General features: G+C 40.4%; 1 protein-coding gene across 1 annotated transcript in view; it reads right to left on the reverse strand.

Moving 5' to 3' along the window:
• LOC135557470 (ezrin-like) overlaps nucleotides 1-16,432 on the reverse strand; it is a 60,996-nt gene that overhangs the window by 32,093 nt on the left and 12,471 nt on the right. The window contains exon 3 of the mRNA XM_064990740.1: nucleotides 16,160-16,243. Coding sequence (XP_064846812.1) covers nucleotides 16,160-16,243 — 84 coding nt within the window. The remainder of the gene's footprint in view (nucleotides 1-16,159; nucleotides 16,244-16,432) is intronic.

Below are 16,432 nucleotides of genomic sequence, written 5' to 3' on the forward strand. Positions count from 1 at the left end.
CCTAAAAACATTTCAGCTTCTTGTTTTTTTGATTAATTTGCAAACATTTCCAGAAACATAATTCCACTTTGACATTATGGTGTATTGTGTATAGGACAGTAACAAACTCGAAATTTAATACATTTTTAAATTCAGTCTGTTACAAAACAAAAATGTGGAAATAAAGGGATGTGAATACTTTGAAGGCACTGTATATTCCTTTATATATATTCAACCATCTAATTTACACAACTGTCACGCAGTAATGTACACATTCGAGAACATCTTGGAACACAGATCTGGCTTCTATCACCAAACCAAATTTTTCTCAGAGATGAGGTAACATTCGGGACAGTAATCAACCGAAACCACTCAAACCATCATTCATTCACACCGTAAAAAACAATGAAGTCATCTGTATGAAATAAACTACATTGTGCCACCAGTGCTGCATGACCACCAGCAAAATACAACATCTTATATAAACAGACCTTTGAGCCCAGTGGCATTAATGTCAGCATGGCCGGGAGCGCCGATCGTTAATGGCATACTCAGGTACCAGGCTTAATCTGGGTAGGCCTCATAGGATTACATCTTTCCCAGACCCGGACCTACGGTCCCAGATCCATTTGTACGGTCTTGCCAACTCCTATTGGTCCAAGATCATTTTGTGCAGTCTTGCAAGAGTTGGTGGAACGACAGCACAAACAAATCTGGGACCAGGCTCCTGCTCTACAGGAGATGTAATGGAAAAAGCAGTTAGTCAGTGCAGATGAAATCCGCGCTGAATGAAGACAGCGAGTAGCTAGCCACGACATCATATATATATATTCAGTTGTTCCAATAAAATCAGAAAACAGTCAAATTCGCAGTGGCCGATTTCTGACAAGAAAGGTGAGAGCTACAGTAGATAGTGTGTGATCTTAACTTTTCTATCGCAGTTTCCTGACACGTCATTCAGATTTCCTTCTATGAGCGTCGTGTGTTCTCTTTTCAGTGTCTGACAGGCCTATAAACCTCCAAACACACACGGGGACAATAAGAAGGAATGGTCTTAAACAATACGTCTGGATTGTTTTATTACTGAGGAGTCATACAATGCCTTCAGAAAGTGTTCACACCAGACTTCTTCCACATTTTGCATACAGCCTGAATTTAAAACTGATTGAGATATGTCACTGGCCTACACACAATAAGCACATAATCTCAAAAGTGGAATTATGCTTTTCAACATTTTTGCTAACTAATAAAAATGAAAAGCTGAAATGTTGAGTCAATAAGTATTCAGCTCTTAGAGACTTACCCAAGAAGACTCCCAGCTGTAATCGCTGACAAAAGGTGTTTGTAACATGCATTGACTTAGAGGGGTGAATATATCCATGTTTTATTTTTCATCCATCAAAAACATTATTGCGCTGACAGTGTTTTGTGTAGATCGTTTACAAAAAAAAAGACAAAGTGGGATTAAAATGTATAACACAATAACATTAAGAAATCCAAGGGTGGTGAATACTTATGATACCCTGTATAAGGACTATGGTGCACAATTCTGACAAAACCCATGGGTAGGTTTCCTGGACACAAAATAAGCCTCCAATTGAGAATGATTGTGAATTCAGGGCTAGAATTAAATCGATGTTTGGGAAACCTTACGTATAAGTTCTATATGGGTTACAGAGTCTATAGCCCGGGCATTTAGGATGAGAAACTCTCAACCAGTTGCCAGGCCCTGTTCTGCTTGTGCTACTGCCAAATTCCCCACCCAATCATCAGGTGCTTAGCTGCCTGGGTGAAGCAGTTTCAGTCAACAACACACACAGCAGGCACTCAGGCCAAACCCATTCCTATCCAATAAGCAGTGGCCAAGGTTAAAATTAAATCAAGCGCCCCCGCACTTACTTAGACGCCACCTAATACGGGTCCGGGTAACCTGATGGGGTGGCATTACAACAACGAGCACTGAGTGGTCGGGCCTGAAACAAGAGAGCTTTTATGACAGTGTTGTCTCACCTGGAATGAAAGTCCTGGGGGTTTCAGGACACAAACAGGCCCTTTCATGGTGTTTTTGAATCCAGGAACCACACAAGGGGGGATTCTAAATGAAGGATTCCTTTTCCAAGGGGGGATAAGCTACAGGAGTTCTGGTACAACGAGAGGCCTTTGAGGCCAGAAAATGTCCCTCTATGAATGGGTGAAACAGCATTTAATCCAATAAGAGTATTTTTGATCGAGGACTATACCAGTATTTAAGAGAAAGAGCTAATCCCCACTGAGTACTGGAATGAACTAATCAACATTCCAAGAGTTAAAAGGCTTTTGTTTTGAGTAGAGGCCGCAAAGAGTTACAAACGAGGTGTGCCACTCACTGCCAGACCACTTTCAAAAATCAGCCAATCATTGAACATACAGTGGGGCAAAAAAGTATTTAGTCAGCCACCAATTGTGCAATTTCTCCCACTTAAAAAGATGAGGCCTGTAATTTTCATCATAGGTACACTTCAACTATGACAGACAAAATGAGAAAAAAAATCCAGAAAATCGCATTGTAGGATTTTTAATGATTTTTTAATGAATTTGCAAATTATGGTGGAAAATAAGTATTTGGTCACCTACAAACAAGCAAGATTTCTGGCTCTCACAGACCTGTAACTTCATCTTTAACAGGCTCCTCTGTCCTCCACTTGTTACCTGTATTAATGGCACCTGTTTGAACTTGTTAGCAGTATAAAAGACACCTGTCCACAACCTCAAACAGTCACACTCCAAACTCCACTATGGCCAAGACCAAAGCGCTGTCAAAGGACACCAGAAACAAAATTTTAGACCTGCACCAGGCTGGGAAGACTGAATCTGCAATAGGTAAGCAGCTTGGTTTGAAGAAATCAACTGTGGGAGCAATTATTAGGAAATGGAAGACATACAAGACCACTGATAATCTCCCTCAATCTGGGGCTCCACACAAGATCTCACCCAGTGGGGTCAAAATGATCACAAGAACGGTGAGCAAAAATCCCAGAACTACACGGGGGGGGGGGGGACCTAGTGAATGACCTGCAGAGAGCTGGGACCAAAGTAACAAAGCCTACCATCAGTAACACACCACCCCGCCAGGGACTCAAATCCTGCAGTGCCAGACGTGTCCCCCTGCTTAAGCCAGTACATGTCCAGGCCCGTCTGAAGTTTGCTAGAGAGCATTTGGATGATCCAGAAGAAGATTGGGAGAATGTCATATGGTCAGATGAACCCAAAATATAACTTTTTGGTAAAAACTCAACTCGTCGTGTTTGGAGGACAAAGAATGCTGAGTTGCATCCAAAGAACACCATACCTACTATGAAGCATGGGGGTGGAAACATCATGCTTTGGGGCTGTTTTTCTGCAAATGGGACCAGGACGACTGATCTGTGTAAAGGAAAGAATGAATGGGGCCATGTATCGTGAGATTTTGAGTGAAAACCTCCTTCCATCAGCAAGGGCATTGAAGATTAAACGTGGCTGGGTCTTTCAGCATGACAATGATCCCAAACACACCGCCCGGGCAACGAAGGAGTGGCTTCGTAAGAAGCATTTCAAGGTCCTGGAGTAGCCTAGCCAGTCTCCAGATCTCAACCCCATAGAAAATCTTTGGAGGGAGTTGAAAGTCTGCGTTGCCCAGCAACAGCCCCAAAACATCACTGCTCTAGAGGAGATCTGCATGGAGGAATGGGCCAAAATACCAGCAACAGTGTGTGAAAACCTTGTGAAGACTTACAGAAAACGTTTGACCTATGTCATTGCCAACAAAGGGTATATAACAAAGTATTGAGATGAACTTTTGTTATTGACCAAATACTTATTTTCCACCATAATTTGCAAATAAATTCATTAAAAATCCTACACTGCGATTTTCTGGATTTTTTTTTCTCATTTAGTCTGTCATAGTTGAAGGGTACCTATGATGAAAATGACAGGCCTCTCTCATCTTTTTAAGTGGGAGAACTTGCACAATTGGTGGCTGACAATACTTTTTTGCCCCACTGTATCTAAAACAAACATTTGCAGTTAAGTCAAGTAAGCTCAAACTGTAGATTACCTGTGAGCTGTTCTCACCTAACACAAAAGACCTAGGTTACCTGGGTCCTAGAATGGATCCTAGAATTATTTCACGCAGGAATACATCTAAACAATCTCCCATTTTTTAGCTTTGGGGTGCAGATCATCAATAAAATGTGTAGTATTATTAAAAGGATTATATAAAACTGGAGGATACAAAACCGATTGAGAATCCCTTTTAAGAATCCCGTACTCTGTATCACGTGCAGTCGGAACAGTGATACAGGGCCACAAATGCCGCCATGCCTGGCATTCTCACTGCAGTCAGTCTTCCAAGTGTTTATGAGGGCCCAAGCCCTGTGATGAAAGAGAGCGAGGAATGCAACCATTCCCGAAACGGCATTATTCCCTGCATCCGCTGACTAACGTTAAGTTCCAACTAATTGTTCCAGATTACTCAGGGGAAGGGGCACACTCAGAGTGAGTGAGTGAGTGAGAGAGTGAGTGAGTGAGTGAGAGACCACACATGCATTGAGAGTGGAGACAGAGAAACCAACAACTAAAATCCTCAGTTTGAAGACAGGTCCGTCTTCTGGTATTGTGTTATTACTGCATGAGTGTGCCACCTATTGCACTACCCCTTCCTCTATTTAGGTGGCCTGTCCCAAAAGTACACATACACAGTATCTAAGGTTGTGTTCCAAATCACACCCTATTCCCTATTATGTGCTTGAGCAAGGCACTTATCCAAAGTGACTTACAGGAGCAATTAGGGTTAAGAGAGTCTGCTATATGACTACATTGTAAATGTAGTCAGTGCACTACTTTTGACCAGGGCCCACAATATGGTTCAATTTGTAAAGTATCCTAAGAAAAACTAAAAGGAAAAAGCCTTTGAGTAGTTCTATGGGAAATCAAAGTGGGTATGAGTTGAAGAGTGGCAGGCCAGCAGCAATTTGTCCTGTTAGGGCTGCACGTCACTAAGGCAGCGAGGCTATGATCAGGGCCCACCACAACGACGGCCCCAAGCCAGGCCACTTTAACAGGGGAACACCCCAGGGATGAGCTCACCACTGGTATTACTCAGCATTTCCACTTAACTAACCGCCAGTCTGTCTGAGTGTGTGTGTGTATATGCCTATCTGTCAGTCTGTGCGTCTGTCTCTGCAGGGTATTTCTGCTACCGACTTCACCCGTCCGGCCAGGTTTCTAATGCAATTAGGTCACAGCCTTCTGACAAACACACTGCTAACTAGAGGAAGTAGACGTCAATGGACTTCACCTGTGGTTACTGGTGGTTATCAGATGGAAAATTGCCAAGACAAAGGAATTCTTAGTGACACTACAGTGGAACGTCTGAATCTAATGCTGACAATCTTGAACAACAAAATCTAATGCTAATATCACTGCGGAGGGCCTGAAGGTCAAATTCCCTAGTCATGTTTCCACACACGTACACACAACTAACAAACAAGTTATTCAGGAAGTGGCTATGGCAAGCCAAGACAATGCCTTTCCTTTCCCCATTGCGTGGTGGACTAGAGGCTTGCTACATCCCATGGTGCCTTTGGAATCCACTCCACACTGTAGCTACAGAATGTGACAACATGGGACTCAACCATTTGATAAGAACATGCAGTATAGTACACTAATGGACCAATAAGAGGTTCCAGCAACATACTACAAGATCTTGTGCCTTCAGAAAGTCTTCACACCCCTTGATTTATCATCACTGGCCTACACACACACAAACAATACCCCTCATAATGTTAAAGCGCAATCATGTTTTTCAAAATTTGTACAAATTAAGAATTTAAAATGTCTTGAGTCAATTACTTAACCCCTTTGTTATGGCAAGCCTAAATAATTTCAGGAGTAAAAATGTGCTTAACAAGTCACATAATACGTTATATGGACTCACTCAAAGTGACATAATAGTGTTTCATGTTAAACATGACTTTAATGACTACATCATCTCTGTACCCCACATATACACAATTATCTGTAAGGTCCCCTCAGTCAAACAGTGAATTTCAAACACAGATTCAACCACAAAGACCAGGGTGGTTTTCCAGTGCATCGCAAAGAAGGGCACTTATTGGTAGATGGGTAAAACATTTTAAAAAATACATTGAATATCCCTTTGAGCATGGTGAAGTTATTAATTACACTTTGGATGGAGTATCAATATACCCAGTCACTACAAAGATACAGGCTTCCTTCCTAACTCAGTTGCCGGAGAGGATGGAAACCGCTCCGGGATTTCACCATAAGACCAATGGCGACTTTAAAAGAGTCAGAGTTGAATGGCTGTAATAGGAGAAAACTGAGGATGGATCAACAACATTGTAGTTACTCCTCAATACTAACCTAATTGGCAGAGTGAAAAGGGAAACCTGAAAAGATTACAAATATTCCAAAACATGCATCCTGTTTGCATGGAACTAAAGTAATACTGCAAAAAAATGTGGCAAAGCAATTAACTTTTTGTCCTGAATACAAAGTGTTATGTTTAGGGCAAATCCAATACTGCACATTGAGTACCAATCTCCATATTTTCAAGCACAGTGGTGGTTGCATCATGTTATGGGTATGCTTGTAATCATTAAGGACTGGGGAGTTTTTCAGGATAAAAAGCAGAACCAAGCATAGGCAAATTTTACAGGAAAACCTGAATTCACCTTTCAGCAGAACAATAACCCAAAACACAAAGCCAAATCTACACTGGAGTTGCTTACCAAGAAGAAAATGATTGTTCCTGAACAGCCAACATAAATCTACTTGAAATATGGCAAAACCTGAAAATGTTCATCTAGCAATGATCAACAACCAATTTGACAGAGCTTAAAGAATTTTGAAAATAATAAATGGGCAAATGTTTCACAATCCAAGTGTGGAAAGCTCTTAGACTTATCCAGAAAGACTCACAGCTGTAATAATTGCCAAAGGTGCATCTACAAAGTATTGACTCGAGGATGTGAATACTTATGTAAATTAGATATTTCTGCATTTCATTTTCAATACATTTGCTAAACTTTCTAAAAACATATTTTCACTGTTATTATTATGGGCTATTGTGTGTAGATGTGTGAGATTTGTTTTTATTGAATCCATTTTGAATTCAGGCTTTAACAACTAAATGTGACCCGATTCCGGAAACTGGGCATATGTCGCAAACGACTTCACAGGAGAGCCGTTTCAGCGTTAAAAAAGTTGATCAAAATGCATTCTTTGGCAGAAATGCCTTCTCGAACATGTGAACTTTCATGTGCCTTTCATGTGCCTCAAACTTGTGTGAGATCTGTCAATACGAATAAAACATTTAAAATTATGAGCCGAGTTGGTTTAGCCACAGAAAAAGACAACAAACATGATTGGCTGAGATAATGAGTGGGCTGAACATTCCGAGAGATGAGTTTGGATTGGTCTGAGGTGTAGCATCTTGTGTCTATAAAATGAGCTGCTCGTAATGCGAAGATAATCCGTTCTACTGCAGTTTTTCTTAAAGATATAACGTTAGCCGTGGAGAACAGAAAACGTGTTGATACTGCTCTCAATAACATTGCTGCCCTGAATTTATCAGGCGCTATCGACAAAGGTCAGTGGGAAAAAGTTGTGATGGACTACTTTCTGGAGGACGATCATGCCACGCTGACTCTCTCGAACTCTGAAAATGAATCAGACGATGAGGAAATCCCTGATTCAGGTAAAAACATTTTCATTGAAGAAAACATTGGAGAGTTTCTGATGACAGTGATGGAGAAGAAAAAGGTGACAGTGTTGTTGTCACGGAAGAAGTTAACTGAGGGAAACCCCCATGGCATAGGTGACAGAGGGAGAAAGATCTCATGATTCTTATGGCATTGCACAGGGTGACTTGACACAATGGGCCAAACAAGCTGTTCAAACTAAAGGGAAAAGACACAGGATGTCTTATTTAATAAAAGGGGTTGCAGTCTGAGGCTTTCATCCATGTATACGGGTAAGAATCTAAAATTGAACCCATTTTGCTTAACTTTAGCTAGCTATGACAATCAGTTTGTATTGCTGAAGCTTGCTGTTAGCGACCCAGTTCGATGGCTGGCTTGATAATGTTACTCTATGGATTGGGATTTCAGACAATTTTTTAGCTAGCTAACGTTACATGTCTAAACAAAAGACCAAGTTAAAGCTTGCTGTTAGCTAGATAACGTTAGTGGACGTTAGATGGCTGGAATGCTAGCTAACATTAACTTAATATATGAAGTGTGTGTAACGTTTGTATCTGGAATTTGTCTTTCAGCATCAGTAGAACACGCCTGACTCTCCTCTACCAATCATATAAGGAGAATGGTCTAATGGCTCCCATCTAAAAGAGAGCTGGCCCAAGCACAGGTTACACCTGAAACATGAGGACTTGCAGCTCATGGTGAACTTCAACTACACAGAGGATAATGCAATAGTATTACCAGGACGCCACCTAGGACAAAAAACTTTTGGTGGAAAGCTGTGTGACAATCCCGTGTGACAAAAGCAGCAGTGTGGAGTCTCTACAAGGAATCGATGACAACACTTGGAATGTAAAGCATAAACACATTTTACCATTTAATTGACCACCAACATGATTGGCACTACTTTTATTGATCTCACATTTTTTCTGTATTTTCCAGAGGTACGTGTAGTCGGGCTGTCTTCCTTCAGGAATCTGTGGAGAAAATTGCTGTCCCAGAACTCAAGCCGAGGACAGACAAGTGCTATGGGCTCTTCAGATCTGCCAGAAGCAAGAGCAGCATCTCCTGCTTATTCAGAGTGAGCGATCTGTCTACCAGAAGATGGTTGCTGACTGCAAGACCACCTGTCAAGACCTGTAGTTGTCTCTGGGGGCCCCCACAACCAGCAAGCAAAGACATCAGGATAAATTACAGCTTTGATTTTGCTCAACACATAAGCAACATTTCCTCCTTTATACTGATTAAGGAAATATACACTCAACAACAAATAAAATAGTGAAGACATCAAAACTATGAAATAACACATGGGATCATGTAATCAAAAAGAAAGTGTTAAATCAATGTAGATTATATTTGAGATTTTTCAAAGCCACCCTTTGCCTTGATGACAGCTTCGCACACACTTGGCATTCACTCAACAGGTTCACCTGGAATGCTTTTCCAACAGTCTTGAAGGAGTTCCCACATATGCTGAGCACTTGTTGGCTGCCTTTCCTTCACTCTGCGGTCCAACTCATCCCAAACCATCTCAATTTGGTTGAGATCGGGGGATTGTGGAGGCCAGGTCATCTGATGCAGCACTCCATCACTCTCCTTCTTGGTAAAATAGCCCTTACACAGCCTGAGGATATGTTGGGTCGTTGAAAAACAAATGATTGTCACACTACGCCCAAAACAGATGGGATGGCGGATCGCTACAGAATGCTGTGGTAGACATGCTGGTTAAGTGTGCCTTTAATTCTAAATAAATCACAGCAAGTGTCACCACCAAAGAAGCCACACTTCATAACACCTCCTCCATGCTTTACGGTGGGAAATACACATGCAGAGATCATCCGTTTACCCACACCGTATCTCAAAGACATCGGTTGGAATCAAAAATCTCCAATTTTAACTCCAGACCAAATGACTAATTTCCATTGCTCGTCTTTCTTGGCCCAAGCAAGTCTCTTCTTATTGGTGTCCTTTAGTAGTGGTTTCTTAGCAGCAATTCGAACATTAAGGCCTGATTCACAGTCTCCTCTGAACAATTGATGTTGAGATGTGTCTGTTACCTGAAGCATTTACTTGGCTGCAATTTCTGAGGCTGGTAACTCTAATGAACGTATCATCTGCAGAGGTAACTCTGGGTCTTTCATTCCTGTGGCGGTCCTCATGAGAGCCTGTTCCATCATAGCGCTTGATGGTTTTGCAACTGTTCCAGATTAAGACACGAAGGTCAGTCAAAGTAATGACGGCCTGCCATTTCTTTTTTTTGAACTGTTCTTGCCATAATATGGACTTGGTATTTTACCAAATAGGGCTGGCTATCTTCTGTATACACCCCCAAGGGTGTATACTTAACCAGCACGGCTACCACAGCATTCTGTAGCGATACACCATCCCACCCTTGTCACAGCACAACTGACTGGCTCAAACACATTAAGGAAAGACATTCCACACATTAAGGCACACCTGTTAATTGATATTGAAATGCATTACAGATGACTGCCTAATGAAGCTGGTTGAGAGAATACCAAGCTGTCATCAAGGAAAGGGTGACTATTTTAAGAATCTCAAATATATTTTGATTTGTTTAACACTTTTGGTTACTATGTAATTCCATATGCTTTATTTCATAGTTTTGATGTCTTCAATATTATTCTACAATGTAGAAAATAGTAAAAAGAAAAACCCTTGAACCCGTAAGTGTTCTAAAACATTTGACCGAGAAAGAGATACATATGGATGGATGGGAGGCAACAAACATTTCACTGAGCGGTGTAAAGACAGATTGACAGGGGTGAGACAATTAGTTGTAATTTATCTTAATGTTACTTTGTTGTTTGCAAGTGCACTATCCTTCTGACCCTATGCAGCCAGTTCCCATCTACTTTTTAAGTCCTCGCAAGTGTGGCTTGTTTGGTGTCTGCTGTGAAGGAATAGCACAACAAGTCAACTGCTTGATTGATGAAGTAATGTTATCCAGTAAAGGCAGCAGCGCAGTCATCAACTACATGCACCATGTGGGGAAACACGTGTGGACCTGAATTGTGATAACTGCAGTGGCCAAAACAAGAACAAGTTTGTGCTCTGGTATTGTGCCTGGCGGACTATGCACAAGCTCCACCACAGTCCGGACTAGACGTGGGCCGATTCTGATTTTTCAATGCCGATACCGATTATTGTAGGACCGAAAAAGCCGATACAGATTAAATCGGACGATTATTTAAAATGTTTTTGTAATAATGACAATTACAACAATAATGAATGAACACTCATTTTAACTTCATATAATACATCAATAAAATCAATTTAGCCTCAAATAAATAATGAAACATGTTCAATTTGGTTTAAATAATGCAAAAACAAAGTGTTGGAGAAGAAAGTTAAAGTGCAATGTAAGAAAGCTAACGTTTAAGTTCCTTGCTCAGAACATGAGAACATATGAAAGCTGGTGGTTCCTTTTAACACGAGTCTTCAATATTCCCAGGTAAGAAGTTTTAGGTTGTATTTATTATAGGTATTATAGGACTATTTCCCTCTATACCATTTGTATTTCATTATCCTTTGACTATTGGATGTTCTTATAGGCACTTTAGTATTGCCAGTGTAACAGTATAGCTTCCGTTCCTCTCCTCGCCCCTACCTGGGCTCGAACCATGAACACAACAGCCACCCTCGAAGCAGCGTTACCCATGCAGAGCAAGGGGAACAACCACTCCAAGTCTCAGAGCGAGTGACGTTTGAAACGCTATTAGCGCGCACCCCGCTAACTAGCAGGCCATTTCACATTAGGCTTGTGTAACCAATCTCGGGAGTTGATAGGCTTGAAGTCAAACAGCACAACGGAGAGCTGCTGGCAAAACGCACTAAAGTGCTGTTTGAATGAATGCTTACGAGCCTGCTGCTGCCTACCACTGATCAGTCAGACTGCTTTATCAAATCATAGACTTAGTTATAACATAAGACAGAAATACGAGCCTTAGGTCATTAATATGGTCAAATCCGGAAACTATCATCTCAAAAACAAGACGTTTAATTCTTTCAGTGAAAAACGGAACCGTTCCGTATTTTATCTAACGGGTGGCATCCATTAGTCTAAATATTCCTGTTACATTGCACAACATTCAATGTTATGTCATAATTACGTAAAATCCTGGCAAACTGTTGCATATACAGTGACTCTGCGTGCAATGAACACAAGAGAATTGACAATTTCACCTGGTTAATATTGCCTGCTAACCTGGATTTCTTTTAGCTAAATATACAGGTTTAAAAATAATGTACTTCTGTGTATTGATTTTAAGAAAGGCGTTGATGTTCATGGTTAGGTACACAATGGAGCAACGATACGCACCGCATTGATTATATGCAACGCAGGACACGCTAGATAAAGTAGTAATATCAACCATTTGTAGTCAACTAGTGATTATCATTGATTGATTGTTTTTTTTACAAGATAAGTTTAATGCTAGCTAGCAACTTACCTTGGCTTACTGCATCGTGTAACAGGCAGTAATCAGGTGGTTAGTGTTGGACTAGTTAACTGTAAGGTTGCAAGAATGAATCCCCCGAGCTGACAAGGTGAAAATCTGTCGTTCTGCCCCTGAACGAGGCAGTTAACCCACCGTTCCTAGGCTGTCATTGAAAATAAGAATGTGTTCTTAACTGACTTGCCTAGTTAAATAAAGATTAAATAAAAAGGTGTACAAAATATGTTAATTAAAAAAAAAAAAACTGCTAAATCAGTATCCAAAAATACCAATTTCCGATTGTTATGAAAACCTGGAGGAAAAAATAATAATAAAAAATAAATAAAATCGGCCCTAATTAAATTGGCCATTCCGATTAACAAGTCGACCTCTAGTCCGGACCTTCACTTCCTGATCACAGACCACACCAAGTTTTCCCCCCAACTTCTGCTTCGGCCTCATCAAGCAGTGCTTCAGAAAGACCAGAGTGAACACCTTGTCTGAGATTGCTGGTATTGTGAAGGACAGCCCTGTGACAGGGTTCAACAGCCCACAGCTGGTTGGACTGGAGGATGGTACGGTGCTGGTGGAAAGCTATGGCTGGAAACAACACCTGACTCACACTTCAGGACTTCAGGATGCTGCTTCAGATCAAGCATTACTAGCACTTCAGGTGAATACATTTATATTGCATTGTATGCGGTTATTCTTCTTTTAAACCTGGGAATTGATTGTTAAATTGATGATGTGCAAGGTTGTAATGTCTTCAACATTTTTTTTATTTCCTGTTTTACAGCTTCCATGCTCTGGAGCCTTGTGATGTCGCCAAGGAGCGTTCCGACTCAGTCAGGACCAGGTTTCAGCTGCTGCGCAATGCTGACATCCTTCCTCCCATAGATGGTCTGCCTGTACAAGCACCACCTGAACTGGACACAGCTAGACAAACGTTTATATTTTTGAGAAGATCAGGGAGGTCAGGGACGAAAAGGCTATGGACATCACATGCCCTGCACCAAAGTCAAGGGCAGGACAGAAACAGGCTCTCCGAATATAGATTCCCTTATTCATGCGTGGTTTGGACGGGCCAGTCATCAGCACTATCTGCAGTCCCTCTATTCAAATGACTCTCTCCTAACACACACACACACGTTGCTGCTACTATTATTTTTTTATCCTGCTGCTCAGCCACTTTACCTCTGATTGTATGCATACAACTACCTAATCACTATCATTACTGATATTGTTCATGTACATTATTTTATTTATATTAACACTATTTCTGATATTGCTACTGTGCAAGTAACCATAGGCGGTATAGTTTAGACCTTCTGTAGAGACCCATCCACTTAGCAAAATAAAATGAATATTGATGTGTGATCATAACGTTTTTTGACATACACCACACAGACTCACTAAATACAAATGCTTTGTTTGTAAATTGTCTGAGTGTTGGAGTGTGCTCCTTGCTATCCATAAATAAATAAAAAATAATTGTATTTTTATGTTTGGAAAAATAACGTTCCCAAAGTAAACAGCCTATTTCTCAGGACCAGATGCTGGTATATAATTGACAGCTTAGGATAGAAAACACTAAAGTTTCCAAAACTGTAAAAATATTGTCTGAGTATAACAGAACTGATATTGCAAGCGAAAGCCTGAGAAAAATCAAATCAGGAAGTGACTCTTATTTTGAAAACCCTGTTTCTATGCATCCCTATTGACGATTGAAAGGGATATCAACCAGATTCCTTTTTCTATGGCTTCCCTAAGGTGTCAACAGCCTTTAGACATAGTTTCAGGCTTTTATTTTGAAGAATGAGCGTGAAGGACCACATTGCGTAAGTGGACAGGTGGGGGCTCTCTGAGTGATTTGTGCACAAAAGAGAAAAGGCGCCATTGTTACTCCCGGTCCTAGTGAAAAGCCAACTGTCCCGGTTGATATATTATCAAATAGATATTTGAAAAACACCTTGAGGATTGATTATAAAAACACTTTGACATGTTTGTGTAGATTATGGATATAATTTGGAATTTGTCTGCGTTGTCGTGACCGCTCTTTCCGGTGGATTCCTGGGCATAAAGCACCAAAAACGAGGTTTTTGGATATAAAAAATATCTTTATGGAACAAAAGGAACATTTGCTGTCTGACTGGGAGTCTCGTGAGTGAAAACATCCAAAGATCAAAGGTAAACAATTATTTTGATTGCTTTTCTGATTTGTGACCAAGTTACCTGCTAGGTGTACTTAATGTTTTGTTATGCTATCGATAAACTTAAACGCTTTCGCTGTAAAGCATAATTTCAAAATCTGTGATGACAGGGTGATTAACAAAAGGCTAGGCGGTGTTTCGCTATTGTTCACTTGTGATTTCATGAATATTTTCTAGTAATATTATTTGACTGTTGCACTACGCTATTCAGCGTTGCTGATGACAAATATACCGGATCCGGGATGGGTGGTTCTATAAGAGGTACATTTTAGCCATTCCATTTACTTTTGATACATAACTATTTTCAAAACCAAATATTTTTATACTTTTACTCAAGTAGTATTTTAATGGGTGAGTTACTTTTACTTCAGTCATTTTCTATTAAGTTCTTTACATCTGGACACTTTACCTGAAATGTTTCCTTATTGTAGGCAGTAGTGAGGTCGTTTGCTTGTGTAGTTAAGACTAAGAGTGGTAAGTATACCACTCTTAGTCTTAACTACACAAGCAAACGACCTCACATGTGAATCCTTAAAGAAATGGGTGGGGCTGGCTTAAGAGGGTGTGAACAATGCTGAGTGGCTGTAGACAAAGAAGGGCTCTCCAGTAAGTACCAAAACATTCAAAGGCCCTTTTCTCAAAAGTGAGGTTACAAGTGTATCAACTTTCAAAACAGAATTACTTTCCCATTGTTCCTAAAAAAATGCAGTATATGATATACCATTTTGTAGCTCTGAGTCTCTACTTTCTAGCAATGTAACAAAAACAATTTCAAATTTTGCTACATAAGACCAAATCCAGGTGGTGAGTCACATGTGGAATAAATCAAGGGGTATGAATACTTTCTAAAGGGACAGTACTCAGTAATCTGATAATACATCATTATCCTATTGTCCCTCTGAACTTGCCGTACAAACACGCTGTACTCAAAAAAGTTATACAGAAAACATGCTGTACAACATCAACGGACTTTGATGTCAGGAACTGACTCAAACAGATACCATACATTTCTGGGTTCCGTGGGAAGGACAGTGGTTGGGAAGATTCACTTTCAGAAATATTGTCAATTATATTGTCAGATAAATTCATTAAAAATCCTACAATGTGATTTTCTGGATTTTTTTTCTTCTCATTTTGTCTGTCATAGTTGAAGTGGACCTATGATGAAAATTACAGGCCTCTCATCTTTTTAAGTGGGAGGACATGCACAATTGGTGGCTGACTAAATACTTTTTTGCCCCACTGTATATTGTAACTCTTGGCTCTTAGCACAGCACCATTCCTGGTCATGGTCGTTCCAGGAGAGAAGGGAAGGTCTGATAAGAACAGTTCCAGTTAAAATCTCTTGAAACCTTCCTTGAGAACATGAATGAGTGTGTGTGGGGACAGGACATGCCTGGAGGTATGAAGACAGAGGTGGGGGAGTAGGGTTCAAGGTGGGTCACTGGAGCAGGACACACACACACACACACACACACACACACACCTAGAAAGCCTCACTAAATGGATTGTCTTATTTTTTACTACTGATAACTATACTAAACGTGTGGCTACAGATGTAGGACATTTAAAATATGTAATTTCCAATTTGACATTTCATACTTGATTTTACCTAATGAAAGAAAATGATCAACCCCTAAAAAAAAAGTCCATTAATTATAATCCATATTATAATTCACATTTCTACAAGGTTATTTTCCTGTTGTAGCAAACTGACTCAAATTAAGATCCTATATCTGTGTTAATGAGTCATTAGTGTACTGTTAACCCTGACCTGGTCAAAGAGCTGTTTGCCAGTGGTGCTGGGCTGAACGGCAAACTCCAGCTCAGCGTCCATGGTGGTGACGCGAACATTGACCTGAGGAGACAGACAGACATTAGTAACACAAAAACATTCGTATTTACTATTTAGTAAAAGAGAGATACAGTTGAAGTTGGAAGTTTACATACACCTTAGCCAAATACATTTCAACTCAGTTTTTCACAATTCCTGACATTTAATCCTAGTAAAAATTCCCTGTTTTAGGTCAGTTGGGATTAGGTTATT

This window comes from Oncorhynchus masou, chromosome 16 (genome assembly GCF_036934945.1).
Source record: "Oncorhynchus masou masou isolate Uvic2021 chromosome 16, UVic_Omas_1.1, whole genome shotgun sequence".
Lineage (NCBI taxonomy): Eukaryota > Metazoa > Chordata > Actinopteri > Salmoniformes > Salmonidae > Oncorhynchus > Oncorhynchus masou.